This window comes from Condylura cristata, unplaced genomic scaffold (assembly GCF_000260355.1).
Source record: "Condylura cristata isolate star-nosed mole 26May11 unplaced genomic scaffold, ConCri1.0 scaffold00003, whole genome shotgun sequence".
Classification (NCBI taxonomy): domain Eukaryota; kingdom Metazoa; phylum Chordata; class Mammalia; order Eulipotyphla; family Talpidae; genus Condylura; species Condylura cristata.
In genome coordinates, this window is record NW_004567104.1 from 31,323,934 (window position 1) to 31,345,444 (window position 21,511).

General features: G+C 43.1%; 1 protein-coding gene across 1 annotated transcript in view; it reads right to left on the reverse strand.

Annotated features, from left to right (window-relative positions):
- The window catches only part of KALRN (kalirin, RhoGEF kinase), a 408,565-nt gene that overhangs the window by 166,185 nt on the left and 220,869 nt on the right, over window positions 1-21,511 (reverse strand). The window contains exons 31-33 of the mRNA XM_012730450.1: window positions 20,945-21,087; window positions 18,066-18,168; window positions 7,129-7,212 (exon numbers count right to left, since the gene is read on the reverse strand). Of these exons, the coding sequence (XP_012585904.1) occupies window positions 7,129-7,212; window positions 18,066-18,168; window positions 20,945-21,087 (330 nt within the window). The remainder of the gene's footprint in view (window positions 1-7,128; window positions 7,213-18,065; window positions 18,169-20,944; window positions 21,088-21,511) is intronic.

The window sequence follows — 21,511 nt, forward strand, 5'->3', positions numbered from 1 at the left end:
ACTTTCTGGTTGTGTGACCCTTGGAAAGGTATTAACTTCTCGGAATGATTTTTTCTTCATCTGCAAAATGAGGATAATGACACTTACCTTGATGAATTGTTGTGAGGATCAAATGGAAGATTATATACAAAATGCCAGGCTCAGGTTAGGAGGTCAGCAAGAATGACAGTTGTTAGTGTGCCTGTTGATGCTCTGAGTAACTTCCTTCAGATAATCTTTGTGCTTTTCTCAGACTGCCCAGTTAGAGCCAGTGCTTGAAAGGGAAAGGCTCTCATCTCTCCTAGTAGATGGGGTGGGAGCTTGTCCTAGGTGGGACTTGATATGCTGTGTTTATCTTCCACCACACACAGGGAACTCTGCAAATACCCTATCACTGGTTCAAAAGAGCTGTTCCCCCTCCTCAAATTTCAGACTAGAGATCAGGTTGGATATTTGCCTTGATGCTACCATCAGAATTAAACAGAGATACGGGGCAGTAAAAATATTGAATTGTGCACCGGCAAAAGACAAAAGCACTGTGAAATATGTTTTTGGATTGGCTCTTTTTCAAGGATTGATTGATTCTGGGAACTTACTGTTCAGGCTTCCTACTCTGCCGGAAGGGCCTCTTTTTGGTGCTCATGCTCCCTCCAGGGCTTCTTATCCCAATCTCTGTGAGGCTGCTTGCTGCTAAGGACCGTGGCTGAGCAGCTTAGTGATGAGCAGGGGGCCTTGGAGGTGGTGCAGAGGTGCTCTGCGGCCTGCTGCTCCCCACTGAGCACCAGCACAGGTGCTCCCACCAACGCACCACCACCCTAGCCAAAGGAAGCCAGCCGCAGCGAGGAAGAGTTAATCTTCCTGTTTCCTCTTTCCACCTCTGTCTGTGCTCAGGGATCCCTCTGAGGGAACTATGGAAGGAGGCAGTGTGGAAAAGCATCCTTGAAGATATTTGTTTCATATAATTTTTTCTTTGTTCCAAATTTAGAAAGGTTAGCAACTGCCTCTATACCAAGAATTTTATCAGAATCAAACTGTCCCTTTCTGCTTTCACAGAGGGACACAGGGAGTGGGGAGTTGGTCAATCTGCAGTCTCTTATGTGGAAACTTGCAGCCCATTCAGGGGCGACACCTCCTGTATGGATGCTCTGGGTCCTGCCCTGGCTCCAGTGCCCCCCCAGAGTCAATTTGGAAACTCCTCCCTGTGACATCACAGGGAGTTAAAACCAAACTTAAAACATGTCTGCTTTCTCCTTCTCCCACTACACACCTCTTAATGAACTTGAAAGTACATTTCAAGTTTTTTCTTACTTTTTCTCCAAACATCTGAGTTTGGGGAAAAACTCATGAACATGTTCCCTTGTTACCCCACCCCCACCCCTGAATTTTCCTTCTCTTTCCTTTTTTAGGTCAAGTCTCCTGACCTTCACAACCAAATCACAACCTTAACCTTGATTCATCCCTCAAACCAACCCAAATTCACTCTCCCATCGCTGTTTCTTATCTTAAGATAGTGAGGAGGCATCGGCCACCCTGGTCCCTGCTTGGCACCTACTTACGCCCTTGTCCCTGGTTCATGCAGAGGGAGCATCTCAGCGACCATCTAAAAATTGTGTCTCTGTCCTTTAAAAATAGTATTTATTAGGCTTTTTTTTTTTTAGTTAATAAAGTAATTTGTCTTATCATAGAAAATTTGGAAAAAGTCACCATCTGGAAATAACCACCACCTGGAAATAACCACTATTTATATTTTGTGTTTCCTTCATATATCCACGCATGCATACATATGTGTAGGCACACATATGCATATATGCATACAAAAGCACAAAACACACATATACACACATGCATGTCCCTTTGTTGTATTTAGCAGTAAAATTATTTTTCATATTTAGAGGAGTAAGGGAAAGGAACACCTCTTCTTCCTTGGGAAGCATGTGGGAAAGATAAGCCCCCAGGCAGTGGCTGGGTCAGACCCTTCACCTGTAGGGCCATAAGCATATGCCATTGTAGTGTCATGGCCTGAGGGCCAGGAAAATATGTAAGATAGATCTGTGGACCACACCATGTAGATGAATACGACTTAGAGAGCTCATGGCAGCACATTCAGAGACATACACAAATTCATAAATATATACAAACAGAAGTTGTACACACAAAACATTTCACTCAAATGCCTGTTGAATGCTGTCTGTGAGAACCTAACTCTGACTCAGTGCACTGCAGATAACACAAGGTATCTTCAGTTGCCAAGACAAAAACTAACCCAAACCAAAGAATAGCAAATTGGAAGAAGCTGTTGTCTCACAAAATGCTGAGGGAAGGGAATCTGGGAATCATTTTAACAATGAAGTAGATCTGTTCCAACAATACTTTTCCTGGGGACAGAAATATATTCATCAAGACAGAGAACTAATTTTGTAGTGGTGCAGCTTAGGTTGGTAAAGAAAGGAGATTGGGATTTGAAAGATCACAATATTTTAGTGCAGATAAGCACACATATATACCAGAAAAAAAATTAGAGGAGAGGATTAAAGACAACGAGGGATCCAGGAGAGAAACAGGACCAGAGGGAAGGGGCAGTGTGTCCGAGGGGGGAAGGGGCAGTGTGTCCGAGGGCTGCAGGGCCGAAGGAAGACAGTGTGGTTTGGGAGACATGCTTCTCCTCTTGACGCTCCCAGGAGCTGACTTTAGATATTGTACGAAAGCCCAGTGCCAGGCTGTGGAGTGTGCAACACTGTGGTGATCCTGTGGGATGGTATTTCAGCAAAAAGGCAGAAAATGAAGAAGAGCCAAGGTAGCTTAGAGGACAAGTTGATGATGAGGGTTCTCAGGAGAGGAGCAGGTCTGGGAGAAGGTAGATGGAAGATGATGAGTTTAGTTTCATTTCTGTTGGGTGGCATGCAGTGAGTCACCCACGTGCAGATATGCCATAGATGGGTGGAGACACAGTGCTGGATCTGAGGTGAAAGACAAAGTCTAGAAACAGCTCTTCCAACTCATCATTAAAAGCATAGATTTAGGCTGAGCGGTATAAAGTAAAATACAGAGAACATGACCTGGTTGTCAAGGAACAGTATTTAATGGGGCGGGGAGAAACACTGGTGCAGTGGTTCCGAGGTGGGATGAGACTTACTGTGCAGCAGCAGTGAGCCTTGCAGGGAAGGAGGCAGGGACAAGCTGACAGCGAAGAGCGGCTGGATGTGATCAGGCAAGGTTAGTGGGCATTAGAAGAGAAGTTGCCAGAGCAAGGCCTGGTACAAGTGTGGACTCTGACATTATTTACTATGTGCCAGATACTGTAATAGATAGTGAAGTAGCATTAAGAACAAGCCATGGTAGTCAAGGAAACTCTCAGTGCAACAAGGGAGAAAGGCAGACAGGCGATCAATGATTTGGTAAGTATAATATGTTGAAATGTAAATTTGAGGGAAAAAGGCAAAAATTTTCTAATGCTGAGACTGAGGAAAATCAGACACCAAATAGCGAACATCCAGCAGAAATAGTGCGTGTTGCGTCACCAGGTGCTCGCAACTGCTGTCGGTTTTCTTGTTAACCACTTAGCCTCTTTAATTTCAGGAGAACTTAGCCTCTTTATTTCACTGCTGTATCTATGTTCTGGAACAGCACTTGGCACACAGTAGATGCTCAAAAAATGTGGATAAATGATCATGAAACTCCTATTAGGAGCAGAGGCATTTCAGAGAGATGATCTTGGAATTTTTGTTGCAACAAAAGAACTGAAGTTATTATTGTTGAAGGTGGAGAGAATCTAAAGAAGGAAAACAAGGAGAAGTTCAAATGCAGAGCTTAATGAAAGCATGAAATAACAAATATGTGTTAGATGGCAGAGGGAAGAGAAGAGGTGTTGAACAGATAAATATACTAGAAGCAGGCAGAAAGGAAGAAAGTCAGATTATTGTGGACAGATTACCCTTAGACTTTGAGTCTAGAGAAAGGAGGGACTAAAAGGACAGTGATGCCTTAAGGTGAAGATAAAAGGAGTTCTGTAACTATCACACTAAACAACCTTCATGTTCCTTGGTGGCTACTCAATAAAGTCTAAATTTCTTTGACTGATGTCCAAAGTCTGCCATGATGATCTAAGTAATCATTCGGGCCTTATTGCATGTAGTTTATTTTACCTCATAAACCCTGAATTTCAAGCAGTTACATCCACTCTGCATACTCCAAACTTATCCTATACCTTCCTTTCTCCCTTACTCTAATCTTGCTGTTTGATTCATTCAGAACAACTTTCCTTCCAACTTGCAACACTAACGGCCCCTGGTTAAATTCTAGCCTCTTGGTGAAGTCTAATGTTGAAGCATCTCTGCTCTTCACAAACTAGCAGTGCGATTAAAAAAATGATACTTGATGCCATTTTCTAGATCTCCCTCTCTTACCCAGAACACCAAGTACATTACCCTGTGTTTATTCCTGATTTATTCACTTAAAAATATTTACTAAGTACTTCTTATGTACTTGTCAGATTTGGTGATGTGATGGGAGAATGTAAAACAGAGATCTCTGTCCTCCTGGACTGGAAGTCTGCTGGAGGAAGCAATCATACAACAACACAAACACATAATTACTATGTGACAGGTACCAATTCTTAACGGTATAGAGTCACGTGAGAGAGGTGATGTTGGGAAGAGACTTAGAGTCAGGACAGGCTAAGATCATAAAGAAGAGAGAGCAAAAGGGGTGAAGGGTGCATGGGATGGGAGTTAAAGAATTTTCCAGGAAAGGGAAACAAAGGCCCTAGGAAAGGTTCAGATCATGTGGCCCTTACAGGTGCTGTTGAAGACTTTGCTATTCATTCTAAGAACAAAGGGATAGTATTGAAGGGTTTTATTCAACAACTTGCATTTAAAAAATAATCACATTGGCTGTAAAGTGGAGAAGAAACAGTAGGGGGTAAGAGTAGAAGCCATGCCCAGGCAGAAGCTCTCCTGCCTTCACCAAGTAAAGCTGAACTATTTGAGTCTGGGCATCAGTTAGCAGACTTCTTTCATAGGGCACATATGACAGAGCAATGACCAGGACTACAGTAGGTTATACAGATACTCAATAAATGCCCAGAGATGACTGCGTCAGTCTTTTGAAGTCAATCAAAAGAAAACAATCAGAATGAAAAACATTTAGTTTCACCTTTACAAATCATCCCACTAATGCAAAGCATAAGCAATAACCTCAGGTTTCTGGAACTGTAGGTTAACGCTCCTGTCGGAATAAGCAAGTGCTCTAGATGACTAAAGGTAAACGCGACGCTTTTGCTCTATTTAACTGTTTCCGGAATACCTTTATATCTCTGACTTCTTAATACAATTTACCCTTCTTTGTCAATTACAAATACCAACATGAGGGCCCTCCCTGGTGGCGCAGCGAGTTAAAGCGCAGCAGTAGGAGGCGAAGGCCACTTCAGCATGACTTCGTTCCCCACCTGCCTCAGAGGTGACCCACATGGCGTGACAGACCTCTCCTGACCCACCCTCAGCAGTGTGCTTCATTTATCTGCCTGTTCTGCTCCCCACTCTGTCTCTGATGAAGCCTCTCACAGCCCCTGTACCTCTAGCCTATATCCCTGTTCTGTATGCATAAATAAATCCTAAAAAACAAAAACAAAAACAAATACCAACATGAGCAATAATTTATGATATAATACAAAATACAAGGGATTACTCAGACACGTCCAGGCAGAGAGCTTGTTCGAGCCTTCGCAAAGTAAAGCCAAACTATTTGAGTTTTCATTCCTTAGCTGACTTTTGTTTTTGTAGTTTTCTCACTTCCTCTTTTCCTCAAAAGCTAAGCCTTTGAGGTTATATGTGTCTAGGCAGAAGGAACTTTCTCCTCCCCTAATTTTCCTATGGGCTAAGTAATTAGATGACATAGATGGTAAGAATTACATGTAAAATTAAGATTTGAGAGAGTTGATGAATGGCTACTTAATTTTTGTTAAAGACTTTCTAGATGGATCTATTCATCAGAAAGTAATGTTCTAAATCCTGTCACATAATGTATAATGTACAACAGATATACTTGAACAACAGATATAATGTACAACAGATATACCTTTATGGTTCTTTCATTAATCAGAGATATACTTAGGGATTGACGGGAGTCTATATTATATATAAAGTCTCCATCTTGGTACACTATTCTGTGGTGATAAATAAATGGTGAATTGTATTGTAGTTCAAAACATGAAAAATAATTAATGTCTCTGTCACATTATATAAACAGTTCTTACAAATATGTTGCCTTCAAAATGTCAACTTATATATTCATCAAGGCACAATAAAGAGTTAAAGGACTAGCACAGAGCAAGAGCAGATATTTACAACATATATAACCAACAAAAGACTAAGATCAGAATATATGAAGAAATCCTAGAAATGTATAGAAATCACTAGATAAATAGGCAAGAGATTTGAATAGAGACAGCATAAATGATAAAATCCAGTAGCTCAATAAAGACACGAAAGGTTATTCAACATGTTAAGTAATAAGGGAAATGCAAATTAAAATCATAAGTAAATGTTACTATATACCCACCAAACCTGCAAAAATGTGAAATCTAATAATATCAAGCACAGGTAGAGATGTACAGCATCAGAAACTCTCATATATACTGGTAAGCATATAAATTAGGAACCAGCATTTTGAAAAATAGTTTACATCATCTAGTAAAGCTGAGGATACACACACATATATATGTCCTTTCACTATTCAATTTCACTCCTAGTTTTAGACCTTAGAAGAGAAACCCAAGTACATGTGCACAAGGATAAATACAAGAATATTTATAGCAGCATTGTTCACAATAGCCCCAAATATCCCAGGTACAGAATAGATAAATAAATTGTGGAATATTCATACAATGGAACACTATACAACAACAATGAATGAACAGCTATACATATCAGCATGGATGCATTCCATAAAAAGAAGCACTGAGCAACAGAAGCAAGATATACACACACCCTCACACACATGCACCTGTGTGCACACACACACAGTTTGACTCTAGTCATATGAAATTAAAAAACAGCCACATTGAAACTATATTGTTTAGGGACACATACAGAGGATGTAAAATTATAAAGAAAAGTAAGGACGTTATTATTATGAAGTCAAGAGAATGGTTACCTTTAGGGGAGAAGGACAGGGTTGTGACCAGGGAGGGGCACACAGGGGGCTTCTGGGAAGCTGGCAGTGTCCTGCTTTCGTGACCTGCATGGTTATTACATGTATGTTCACTGCATGGTTATTACATGTATGTTCACTTTATAATTATACATTCAATTGTTTAGCAGTTTTTATGTATTTTCAGCATATATATTTTACATTCTAAAAATTTTTAAAAGTTGAATATATATCAAACGTTTATAAGTAGGAACATATCTTATCCATAGAAATAAAAGTATAAATAACAGTTGGCAAATCAGATAAGCCCATAGCTCTTATTTAGCTAATAGTATGGATTAAATACTCTACATTTTAATAAAAGTAATAGAAAATAATATGGTTGCAATATTAGCAGTTAAACAAAGCATACAAGAGCAATCATGATTAAGGATTATTTTTAAGTATCTGATATCAGATCGGAAAAGATAACACATACGATATACTAGATTGCAAGGCTGGAAGGAAACTGGCACTCATACATGGCTGGGAAGAGTACAGTTTGGTTCAACATTACAGAGGGGGATTTGAAAAATGTCTCAAAAATTTTGAAGCATATTCCCTTTGGTAATTCTTCTAGTTGTACTGTTAATACATTCACAGCTCACAAGTATGAGAAACTATATGTACATGGACATTAGCTACAGCCTGTTTGTAATGATGAAATATTGGAAATATCCCATCAATGGGATGTTAAGTAAATCATGGCTCCCCAAGTTGTGGAAAACCATGAAGCCACCAAGAAGAACGAAGTACCTCTACAATAGCTATGAAATTATTGTCCACAGTTGATACATGGAAAAAGGAATAAAGCTATACTTACTGTATATAATCACCGAAGAATAAATAAGAGTATGTCAGTTTTTATAGCTCTAAAGAAGAAGAATACCCACAGTCTGAAACTTGTATGTATATCACTGCTTCACAACTTCATTTTAAAAATCTTGAATGCACATGTTGAGTATGAGGAAGCATTAGAAGGTTTTGGTAAAGACATTAAGGAAATTTCTGAATAGCTTCTATCAGCACTATGAGCACATTTTAAAAAAGGCTATTTCTACATCAAAACAAAACAGAAGTATCAGTACCATTGCTTCTTTACATCCTACATGACCTTTCTTTAGGTGTCAGTAACAGAGAAAGACATGGAGGTAGAGTTAAAGAAAAAACCAGGACAGACCTAAGTGCCAATGCACCCCAGAGGCCACAAAACCCAGCACATTTAGGATCATACCAGCACAACAGGGGCGGGGCTAAGCAGGTCGGCAAGGGCTTTGTTTTGTTCACTGACACACCCTCTGCATCAAGAACAGTGCCTGCCCTGCAGCTGGAGCTCAGTGCATTGCCAGTGAGTTAATAAATAAGATAAACGTAACATACATCAAAGTCCTGAGGGAAAGATAAAGAGTTTTTAACTTTTTCTGTTGCTCACTAAATCAGTCTGCCATCCAGATGTAAGGTAGCAGCAACAGCAAAGAGGAAGCAAAACTTTAAAAAGCCCATTCCTGCAGCTGAAACAGGAGACAGGAGAAAGAAAATAAGAGTGCTTGTTTTGTCTCGGTTAGTACATGGTGAAGTTCAGAGGCCAGTGCAAGCCCCTGCAGTTGGCCGGGGCAGAGAGCAGTGTGGGACTGGAGATCCACTAAGTGCTCCAGAGCCGCCACGCAGATTGGAAAAACAGCCCTGCTGAACAGCTATATATCTTCCTGCAAATAGCAATATCAAACAGAAATTGGGGCATTCAAAAACCAATGACAGCATTATATAAAAAGTGGAGGTACAGCACGAACTTGGAAAACTCAACTATCAGCCCTGACCTCTGGGGAGGATGAAAACTGAGCATCAGGCCTGACCCAGGACATGTGTGCTCCAGCACAGCCAGGGTGAGGTCTGTGCGGGGCATGGCAGAAGAAAGGAGCGGCTGATCAGCAGTGGTGGGAACTAGGGAGGCCACACCTGGAATTGGTGCTGTGGCATGTCCCCACAATATTCTAATGGTGGGACACCATAGAAGACATTCAAACTTGTTTCTCTTACAAGGCCCTGCTCGCTGATAACAGAATCATTTACTCTCACCGCAAAGCCACGTCCCAGTGTTGCACTGGTTGTGGCAGAGAGGGGGCTGGTAGTCACGTTGTCAGCAGTGACCAAGTGATACTGAGCTCAGCTGCCAGGTAGGCAGACCCCAGGCAGGCATTTCAGTCTAAGCTCAAGACCAACCAACAGAAGGGGACCACCTGCTTACCCAGCATGTTTTCCCCAAGGGCCCAGGGGATAACATGTCAGACAACATGGCACGTTTTACAGCAGAACACGCATAGGGAAGGGCAGCTCCTGGAAAGCACAGTCACTTCTTCAAAACCCCACCTGCACCTGCCTATATCCAGCCTCCCTGCTTTGCTCCAGATGTTCGTTCTTAACAAATTTTTGCTTCAAGTCTCTAAAACAGTTCATGCCCATACCCTGCAGGAGAGCACAGCTGCAGGTACATACGCCTGGTATCACTTATAAATTATCCAGAGTTCACCTTTTTAAGAACAGTGTTTCCAGGGGCTCTCTCCCCTTACCACTAACTTTAATAAGGTAATTCATTTTGTCCTGAACTAAAATGACTTTCTCTCTAAGTGACACAGAAGGAATGAAAGGGTGAGTGGCACGAGAGACTGGGCAGCACGCTCTGATAAAAACTTGCCCAGAGAGCCACCACTTCTCTCTCGGCCAAGCCCCCAGGCCTCGCTCTGCAGCGCCGCCCGCCCTCCCCGCCATCTCTCCTGCTGCTTTCACCAGCAGAATGCAGGCGATGTACTTACTTGGGTCTCGTTTGCCTTGCACTGTCGCCAGCTAATCCACTTTAACATGTCGGTTTGCTCTGTTTGCTTTCTCCTTTGACCAAAAATTTTAAAAACAGAATTTAGATTTGTGCTGGGCTGAGGCAGGACTGAGCTGATCTGGAGCTGCTCTCCTGGCACCTCACCACAGGATCAGCCTGAGCACATTTCAGTGTTCACCGCCAAGCTCCGAGAGCCCAACTGGGAATTTCCTTCAGAGGCTTGAAGACTGTCTAGGGCAGAATCACACCCCCGTCGAGGTCGCTATATGAGTCACAAGTACTTGGTATCAAAGATGCTGTGGTAGGTTGTAGTACTGGGGAGCTACCGTGTCCTCTGCCACACCCCAGCCCAGGGGATACTGCACTGGGCTACAGAACCGCTCTGCAATTCACCTTGGGTCGCTGTGGATTTTCTGGGGCTGAGGCAGGGTGGCACAGAGCAGCTGAAGAAGAGTTACTAATAGTGTAACTATAGTGGAGATCCCCAGGATCTCCAGGATACTACCAAAGTATCCGTACTATGTTTTAATCCATTTTAGCAGGGAAAAGACTGGACTTGGGTTTGAGTCGTTGGTCTGTTGTTAATAGGTTCTGTGGCTACAAACAACTCATTTGTTCCTTTTAAAGGAGACAAAAGCGAGGACTAGGTTTCCGATCTTCATCCCCCAAGAAGATTATATTCAAAATTCCAAACTCACCCAGAGGTCTATCTGACCTCTGGCCACCCTACAGCTATCACACACGGATCTCATCCGAAACTGGCAAATCACCTTTTCCAGTTTCCCTCTTCTACAACAGCTATGGCGCAGTGCTGCCAGGAGAAAGAAGTGAAAGCAGGCAGCAGAGGCGCCCAGAGCCTCCTGAAGTCACTTCCCGGAGTTCCTGCAATTTGCCAACTTCCCAGGGGCTGCTGTGTTTTATGAGGATTATTTGCTTTTCAGATGACTGACAACATTAAAGGTGGATTTCTCAAGGTCATTTTACAAATGGTGGGGCAGAAATAAAAATATCGTATAAAATAATGTTGCCATGAGTCTGCACATGAGCCGGGGATGCATTTTTGCAGTGTACTGCATTCTTGAGCTGTGCAAAGACGGGAAGCTGATCATTTATTCGAGCAACTTTTTATTGGAGGGAATCTTATGACTTCAACTCCTTGCACTTTATCAACTTGTTCTGAGAAGCTGTAAAATCTGACTGTTTTCAGGGGAGGATAGATGTATGCTTCCCAGGGGTAACAGAGACCTACAGAGGAAGCCTTCAGCATCCCAGACACCAGGACATCTGCATTTTCTTGCCCACTGTGGTTCCCTTCCCTCCTCCAGGCACTAGTCTACCACAGATAAAAGTAACAGTGGAACTATACTAGGGCAAAAAAAAAAATCTATTTTCAAACCTAAACTTCAATTCTTCAGAAAAACAAACACAAGTTGGGCTTTAAACCTTCACGTGAACATGATACTTTGTTTTGGAGTGACTACCAAATCCTTGAGAAAAATCAGAATGCCTCTGTCTAGCATTTAAGCAGCAATTGTAACCCACTGTACTGGCAGGCGTGGTGTGCCCCCGAGATTGAAGATGCATAGCTTATAAAGTCCCAGCTTAGACTTTAAATATATATCTACTTCAACCCCTGGTAAAAAGAAGTATAATCATACACTCTCTTCAGGCTTTTATTGAAGGGTTAGAAAGTGCTTTGGAGGGTAACATAAATCTCTGACTATAGAGGAATATTTTGTGGACCCTCGGGCCCCCTCTTCTTCCCCCTAGACAAAGGGCAGAGTCATAGAAGTGCTGAGGATTCTAGCCTAGAGACTCACTGCACTGTCTACTGCTTTAGGATTCTGCATTTAATGGGCTGTATCTCCCATGGGTGGCTCACCTACTCAGCTGTACCACCTGCTAAATGTAGCACTCTGTCACAGGAACATTCTGCAGTCTCAACCCTAGGTGGACTATCTTGATGGCTTTTAAGAATCTGTCAAGCAAAAAACTGTTGCCTCATGGAATCAGTTGGATTTTTATTGGCCCTGACACTGCTGAGTCCTCACTTTTCCAAATGTTTGCTTTTCTCCTCAGTGGCAAAATTCAGTGATCTGTGGGCCCTTAAAACTCCAGGGAGCACATTTGCCCACTTTCTTGCATGGAACTACCTGCAGTCACTGAGACAATGGCCGAGGACATGTTTTCTTTACTCCAGATACCCTTTCTCAGCTAGTCTTGCAAAATCCTGTGAAGCAGATATAATTGTCCTCACTGTTCAGTCTAAAGGGCTGAGGCACACATGACTCCATGCCCCACTCCAGATCATGCAGCAAGTACAAAGGGGGACTGAATCCACACTGCTTTCAAACCCCACCTCTTTATGCTATGTGCCTTCCTCCCGGCAACAGATACCTTTGCACCCCACCCAGCTTCCCTTCATGCCAGGGCAGCCATAATCCCTATAGGGAAAAGAATTCCTCTTATCTAATTCAATCACAGCATTATCTTACTTTCTCTTGGAAGATGTACTGAGCAGCATTTGATCTTTGATGCAGTAACAGAGGATGAGGATACCATCCTTTCTCTTTCTGGGTGTTTACAGTTCCTCTCCTGCAGAGAGTACCTTAGAGGAGGGTAGGGACTTGTTTGTTCATTGTTGTACCCCCCAGTATGGAGAACAGCACCTGTCATGGAATAACTAGGGGGCCAACACAGTGCATGGACGAGGAGGGTTGGAAATGGCTGACGCAGGGGCCAGGCTTTCAGCTGTAAGCCACTCTGTCTACAGCCCTCCCACCTAGTGGCCTGCTAGGTGCTCCTGGAGTGTGGGTGCAGGATGCTATCTCCTAGTAAATGAGGGGAGGTCCTCTATTCTCAGACGCTTGTGCAACCAGGCTGAACTTTGTAAGGGGCATATGCTAAGGCAGTAAATGAAACTAGAATCTTTTTACCTTCCACTTACTTGGGTCCTCACCATCTCTAAACTGAGTGTCTCCCAGTCAGTAAAACAAAATTTTGGTTAATTCCAATACACCAATACACTGGCTTGACATCTCCAAGTTTAAAAACCGTGAGTTAGATCCTAAAATCCCTAGGCTTCTCTAGGCAGTTTCCTGTCGCCCTCTAGCACTTTGCCATTATCAGTCCATCTTATATCCTAGATCACATTCGCTTGTTCTTAAAATTCCTCATTCAAATTGTGGACTCTTGGGCCCACAACCCCGGCCTTCCCGAGACAAAGGGCAGAGTGATAGAACTGCTGAGGAGTGTTGCTCTGGGATCATCAGCTCTGGGATGTCACAGCAATGCTCTCTCCCTTACCATTTTTGCACAGAACAGCACCTACAATTCAACTGCACTTTGATTTCTCTGCCTCCAGCCATAGAATTTCCATGTCTAGAAATCCATAGTGATTTGTGGATGGAGGCTGTCCCTGCTAAGATGGGTTTGTAATGTTCAATTCAATAAGCATTTAATGAGTGACTCCAGCATGCACCGTCCAATGGCAAATACATGCACACGGACCATCAAGGTGCAGGTGGTCACTTCTGTGCCACTGGCTGGAAATTACTCAGTAGACGTCCATCATGTTAAACAATAAGACATGTCTTCCTGCCACCTCTCTGTACTGCCTTGCTTGCTTAGGATTCTGTAGTTCTAGATTTCTTTGCAGTATGGTTATAAAGACCCATCATCAATAATACACATATAGACAAAAGAGCCTTTACAGAGAAAGGCCCTGCCTAGAACAATGTGACCGTATTTCTGACAGAACAGGAAGACACTCGGGACAAAGCAAGCAGGCCCAGTTGCCTTCAGGGGAACATCACCTTGCATAGCACAGGTAAAAGGCAGAATCTAATCATGCAGGCACTGGAGGGTGGAATGAAAGCAACTTTTGGGAAAGCTATTAAAGTTATTTTCTGAGCACCTATATGGGCTTTGTCAGCATTTAATACAAATTAAAGACATTAAATTGATTCTTCATCAATGTAAGGTTTTACATTTTAAGCAAGCAATTCCAGCTCTGCTGCTATGACTATGTCCTTTTCTAGAGAAAGTCAGACAAACAGGGTCCTAAGTGTTAAAATCTGTATGGAAATGAGGATAATATTAGGCATTGGCATTCTGCCCTATCTTTTTAGCAAGAAATTAGATGAAGTCACAGAAGGTATGTTTATCCAATAGGGCTAGGAGATATAATTGACAAACTAGACAAATAAGTGATAATTAAAATATGCTGAAATACTGGAATGGCGCTAACTAAGGGAAAATGGAGACATAAAACAGCCTGATACTCTGGCTAAGTCATCTGAGCAGTTAAGGGAAGTCCATGGAAACAGGCATGGGATTTTCTGAGCCAATACTGGGCATGCCCTCGACAGCATGGTATGTTATCTGAGGGAAGAGAGTAGAACTAGTAGTCCCAGAACTAGGAAATGCATTTGTATTAGTGCAATCACATCTACAGTATTGTGCTCCATTCTGGATGCCCTGGTTTACACACATAGTTGCACTCCAGAGTAAATCCAGAGGAAGGTGACTAGGATATGGAAAGGTCTGAAAATATACCACTACAAGGAACAAGTGGAGAAGCCAAGGCCTTCAGATATATAGAGAGAACACTAAGAGGAAAGAGAAACTATTGTTTTCAAATATCTAAAGCCCTAAAGACTGACACTGGCCAAATGTGGTAAAATGTGGATTAAAATTAATGCCCAAGAACAATAAAATACTAAAATAACCCACGAGCCAATGCTTAGATTCTAAAGACTAGTAAATGGGAAGAGGAGTAAAGCTGTTCTATTTCCAAGTAAGTGAACTGAATCTCCATCCCTTTAGCTCTGACATAGGGAAGAACTTGCTGTCAATTTGTTAACGAGTGATCAAACTAGAGGTCAGAACTCTATTCTCAAGAAACTTCAGAGATCTTCACAGTCTCTGTGCTGTCTGTTATGTCATCACAGTATATCAATTTTTCTTTCCCTCTAAAAAAGGTGGGAAATTAACTTTTACAGAATGTCTAACAGTTGCCAAGTAAATATAATTTACTTAGTTTTCTCAGAAGCACCATGAGATGGGAATTAGCTTTGTTTTACAGGCAGGACTAGTATGTGCAAAAACTCCTGCAGTGTGACAGGAAAGTTAGGCTAGAGGCTTCACCCAGTGTGTCCAAACTCCCTCTGCCACACATAGCACACAAAATACACACAGGGAGACTGGAGGGTGCCCTAAGGTGCTGCAGTTCCTCAAGTTGTCTGTTATATCCTTAAATTCTTACATTTCCTCTCTACCCAGCCCCAGGGTGCCACTTTTGTGTTCCTCTGGATTAGAAGAGGAAGACTGGGGTCTTTGCTGGAAATCTATTGGTAAAAGGCCCTGATCCCTGTGAGCTATCTCTCTCTACCCATAGTCAATGGTAGCTGCTCCTCCATTGACTCCATTTACCTGAATCAAACCACTTTTTTTTTTTAAGATTTATTTATTTGTGCATACAGAACTGGGGTACAGGCCAGAGGCTCAGGGGCGGTGAGAGGCTTCACCAGAGACAGAGTGGGGAGCAGAACGGGCGACTGACAAAGTACACTGCTGAGGGGAGCAGCAGGTGGGTCAGGAGAGGTCTGCCACGCCATGTGGTCACCTCCGGGGCAGGTGGGAATCGAACTCATGCGGAAGTGGCTTCAGATTCTTGGTGCTGTGCTTTAACCCACTGTGCCACCAGGGAGGGCCTCAACCCACTTTTTTACCTTTCTCTTCTTCAGAGTACATTCACTTGACCACTTGGAAACCAGTGGAGACCAATTCCTGGCTATAGTTATGGGGAAATGTAACACTGTTGCTGACATCTATGAATTCAAAGATATGAGAATGTTCCTCTGATGAAGGGAAATTCATGGTTGTCCCTTATCCCTCCTGAGTAAGAACACTCTAAGTTACAGTGCATGGTTACTGACAGTCCCTCAATTTTTTTCTGAATGTGACTATTTCTAAGTGATTTTCCAGGGTTCATGTATAGAATATAGATTTACTACCTCCTGACCTGCTGCCTAGGTTTACTAAGGCCCAAAAAGTTGGGGATTAATTATGCAACAGGCCATGTCACCCAGCTGACTAAAGCTTTCCACGTGGAGGTGAGGAAATCTCTAAGCTTCTTTGTTATTTAAAAGCCTGATATTTGTATGTTTGGCTGCTTTGAGATCACGTGTGTTAACTCTCTTTACCTCGTTATGCTGGAGATCTGCCCCTTCTGTCCATCCCACAAGAACTTCCAGAGCATTTCTGAATGCTCTGTGCCAGGGGAATAGCATTGAAACAGACAAACACAACCCCTGCCTTCATTAGGGCACAATAGCTTGGCTCTCAAAGATGGTGATGAAATGCAAATTATGCAAATGGAGCTTTTGAACAAAAGTTCAAAACTAAAGTTTTCTGCAGAGAGTTTTTATGGAATGTAAAGACTGACTAGCTGGGCTGATGTAATCATTAGAAGTTTAATGCTTTGACTTTCAGAGGGAAAAAATATCATGAAAGTGAATCAGGACATCTTGTTTCTAGTTTCTGTTTTTCCGCTAACTACTAGAACTTTTCGGGATGAACCAACTCACCCTTCCTGGACCTCAGTTTCCTTACTGATAGAGTAATGTGTATGTACTGGTATCATTAATGGTGAAACACTTGCTGTGAGAGGTGTTCTAACTTCAGCTCATTTTCCTGCCTAAAGACAAGTAGCAGTGGGAGCTCCAGACTTCCCAAGACAAATGGTTTCAACACGGGCTCCTAACTCAGGGTTGCAAGGAAGATGGAGGAGCTTCTGGAAGGACTGAAGCCTTGGACCTTGAAACTAACAGGTTGTGTCAAACATCAGAAGCTTTACTTACCACCCACTGACTTTTATGCTTAGGGTGTTCTAGGTTACATTTCTAATCAACAGATCAGAGAAAAAAGTAAAAGACAGAAATCTTTTTCTGTGTATGCTTTTACAAGTGGAAAAACCCTAATTTTCCATTCACTCTGATAGTCAAAAATGGCATAGAGACTTGATGATAGAATTACCTTAATTATCTTTGAACACTAGTCTAGCGCATGATTAGCCAGACTTAGTGCCATGATCTTAGAGGAGACTTGTGGGCACAGTCTATTTTTTTTCCTCAGTAAGAAAAATAATAGGAAAAGTAATGAATGCAAATCATCTTTAAAAAAGTAACTGTAACTTAACTATAATAAAAATGAAGCAAGGACAGGCCAGATAGTCTTTGAAAATCCATGCCATCACTAATAAAATCTAATATGCACTAATATGCAAAGATTATTTCATATCCTTCCAACCCTGAAGTAAGCAAATGAGAGTAGAGTCAGAGGCAAAACCCTTCCCCATCCTTGCTACAAATTCAGACCCTTAAATTCCTAGCCCAGGTTGAGCAAATACATAGGGCTTTGGCTGTAGCCTCCTTCTTCTTCCCCATCAGAGCTCTTAACTTCTGCTTACTTGCAAGTGTAAGTAAGTGACCAGGCTTTCTCACAAAACTACCAGGTCCTGCTTCATTCACAGTTTCCTGGTCCTCTGTCCTCAGGAACTGGGGCCCAACAATCTGGCCAGAGGAACTCATCATTTCTACTGGACAAGAGGCTCCCCTATGAGCCAGCATCTCTGTGACCATTTCCCAAATCACTGGTCTTGGTCGAACTTTGAGATAAGCCTCATTCAGATCATGTGAGCAAGTCACAGCCACTGAGGCCTCAGGAAACTATCCCAGCTTTAGTCTCCTTGAGTCCCAATTTTCCAGAAGATCGAGCGGCCTAAGCAGCCCCATGGGATGCCTCAGAAGGAAAGAAGATCCAGACTTTCTCACTACTCACCCTCCCCATTTCTCCTACCTCACAACATGAGAACTCAAGCTGACCACCCCCAAGTCCCTTCAGACAATATTTTCACATGGTGACATATCTTGTTCTTTCCTCTGGCACAAAGAAACAACCAGCTTCTGACGTCAGGCGCCATAGTGGGAGAAATTCGTCAGAGGGTACTGGCACTGGTGGTCAAGTCACAAAAGGTCTTGGGGGAAGGAAGGCTGGAACGTTGTCCTACCTTGTCACTGTCCACTGTGTTCTGAGAGGTCCTAGAGGCAATGGAGATGGTGTCTGGCTGGCTGCTCCCATCACCCTGGCTGTCGATATCCTCCACTCCATCCCTGCAGGAAGAAGAGAAAACAAAACAGGGGTGGGGGTGGGGGGACCACTGTGGGTTTAGAGCACACAAGTATTTCCACCTGGGCTGGCAGAGCAGAACCTCAGCATGTTCTAGCTGGAATTAATCTAAAATTATCCCACTAAAGGGAACAATGATTTTCGGTGATGTCATCTCTTGCACTTAGCAAATACGTAACTGCTATGTTGATAACTGAACACACAAGAACCCCTCCCCATTGCTCCTCTGGCCCATGCTGCAGAGAGGAATTTTTTTTAGTAACGGGGAATGCATCTGTACCAGGCAATAGGAAGAGGAAGAGCCTACTGAGAAGCTAGGATTCAGTCAGCGGAAGGGGTAGATCATCTCCAACCATCCAGGGTATATGCATATATACATGCAAGAACTGTTAAGATTTTTGTTCTTTGATTTGTAAATTTTTTTTTTGCTTAAGAAAACGGGGCAGGGTATTTTCTTCAGGGAGATTATATTTGGGAAGTTATTGATATTGGGCCCTCAATTCCTAGATTTGGAGAAGTCTATTGCCCTCATTTATTAGTTCTTGCTTAACTCATCCAGAAGACCAAGGAATCTTCTCAACGACAGGAGAATAGTTACAGATACAGCAGCTTCAGAGTAAGCTGTGTGCTCCCACAGGTCCGAAAAGACACCTCCCGACTGCACCCCTGGTATTTAGGTCCTTCCTGGGCCCCAGGACCACAAGAGCAATCCACTTGCATGTTCCTTCAACACCTCAGCTTTAGAACTGTGCACCAGTTCTGCCCTGAACTCACATCCAGAGTCAAGGGGGATAAGGTACCTGCAATAGTGAAGGCCCAGTGGGAAAACTAGAGGAGATACAGACCAGGGATTGGGTAAATTAGCACAGGAAATGGCAGCTCTTTCTGTGAAAGCTTTATGAAAGTCACACCCCTGCTGCTGGTTACAGGACAGGAGACTCGTGGCCTGAGAATATCTCCATAGGGGCAAAGTGTCCCATATACTGAGCCTTCCTCACAGAGTCTAAAAGATCACCAGAAGGTACGTGTCCGTGGACAAGTGTGTGCATGTGAATGTACCTGTGCACACGTGTTATACTAGTCATTAAAAGGGTTTTCTCCCTTCCAGAAAACTTCTAAGTTCATTGCTCTCTCATCAGCACTTGTGGGCCTGGAAAATGCCAACTTATTTTAATAATAACATATTTGTAAGGAGTGAAACGCTGCTGTAAAAAGAAGTTGTGTGATGCATCTCAAATCCAAAAATAAAGGACTTTTAGATCATCTGTTGTTTTGGATTATCTAGGCCACTGTTCCCCACCACTTGTAGATATTTAAGAGTTGGCTATGCTTTCTGCTTCCCACTATTCTGGCCCATTGCAGGCCCTTCTGGTCCCTTCCAGATGACGCAGTTCTGGGGGATGTGGGGAGCCCATCCAAGAGTGTAGGTGATATTCCCCGGGCCTATCCCCTCCTCCGTAAACTCTGTTCCCATATCCAGGGAGCCAAGCTAATGAAATGAGACTGCCTGGCTATTCACTGCAGTCTGTCAATTATTCTTACCCTCCATCATGGACAATAACAGAGAAAGTTGGCAGGAATTTCCAAGATATATTGTTTCCATGTTCTAGAAATGCTCAAACTCTCCTACTGTAGGTAAAAGTGTAACTCTAAGTAATATCACCTGAACATCCTCTGCCACCATGGTCCTGAACATTCAGTCATTGTAATTATTTCCTTTCTAGTATTTTAAGATAGGGGCCTCTTTGCAGTAGGGTGTGTCTCTAGTGCTAAACTAAATCTACTTCTTACCTGGTAACTGATATTAACACAAACCTTCCTTCAATTCAAGTACCATCTTTCCTTCCAGCACCAAGAGGCAGCCCTCTGCTGGCCATGCAGGTCTTGGACTTTTGCCCCATGGACCCACACTGGCCTCATTCATAGCCTTATTTTGACCCCACCTCCCTCTGCATTACTGCTGCTGCTCCACAGAGGCTCCCCATCCTGCATCTGCTACTTGGCCCCAAATCAACAAAATCCCCAGATTGAGCAGGGCAGGAATGTTCAACACTAGTCACCTTTATCCCTAGAACTCTTGTTTCTGCTATATTTTCCTACGGACTTGAAGAAATACAGGAAGTTATTGTATGCTTCCTTTTGAAGCGTCCTCCAAAAAAGAATGTCACATGGAGACTTAAGAAATACCAAAGAAGCTACCCACTGGTCTAAGGGAAAGTAGGGATGTGAAGAGCACTGAGAGATGAAGATGTAAGAAATGAGCCATCTTCTGTTTATAGTGGATGGATGAAGAGAGGCATGTGTGTGGGGGAGGAGGGGTGTTCCTATAAAAGCGGCAAAGATTACCCCAAGTTGCAATATCCAAAGTCCTCTTGTTGTCTAACCAGACCTGAGGGTCCCCACTAAGGGTCATCTCCCTTCCAAATCCTCTCCGGAACTGCACTCTTGCGCCCTGTGACATCCTCTCTCTGTGAGACATGACCCTTAGATGGCTTTGAGGCAATGGACTCATCATACATTCCCCTTTCTCTTCTTGAAGCACTTAGGAGAGTGTCTATCAAACCAAAGGTGCTCTGGGATTGAACTGACAGCAACAGTGAGAAGTTTAAAGATTAGTAACACACTCTAGGCAGAACTTAGTGGGGGCTTCATGAAGAGTGTTGCCACCTGCAGAATCACTGGCCCTGTGGAAGTAAAGGTTCACCCCATTCCCACTCCCAGAAGCATGTGAGGCAGGATTAGGGGAGAGACGCTGGTTACCTCTTACTATTGTTCCTCTGTTTGGCTGGTGTTTTGGGGAGCTGAATTGGCTCCTTTAAAGCGCCTTTCAGGTGAATGATCCGTTCTTGAATCACCTCTCGTATGTTCTTGATCCACTCCTGCTTGGTTTCTATGTTGGATGCCTGGAGTGCCACAGGGAGGAAAAGTAAGAACCCTTCCTCCCTTTATGCAGCCCAAACAGTTCTCTACTCTCCTCTGATAGGCTTCGTCCATTCTTTTCTTTTTTTTTTTAACGATTTATTTATTTATGCATATAGAACTGGAGTATAGACCAGAGGTGCAGAGGCAGTAAGAGGCTTCACCAGAGACAGAGTGGGGAGAAGAACAGGCAGATTGACTTAGTACACTGCTGAGGGAGCAGTGGATGGGTCAGGAGAGGTCTGCCGCACCATGTGAGTTACCTCTGGGGCAGGGATCGAACTCATGATGAAGTGGCTTTAGCTTCTTAGTGTTGTGATTTAACCCAATGCACCACCAGGAAGGGCCCTCATCCATTACTTTCAAGGATAACAGATGTTTTAGGAGTTCCTAGTTTTTGTCCTTATG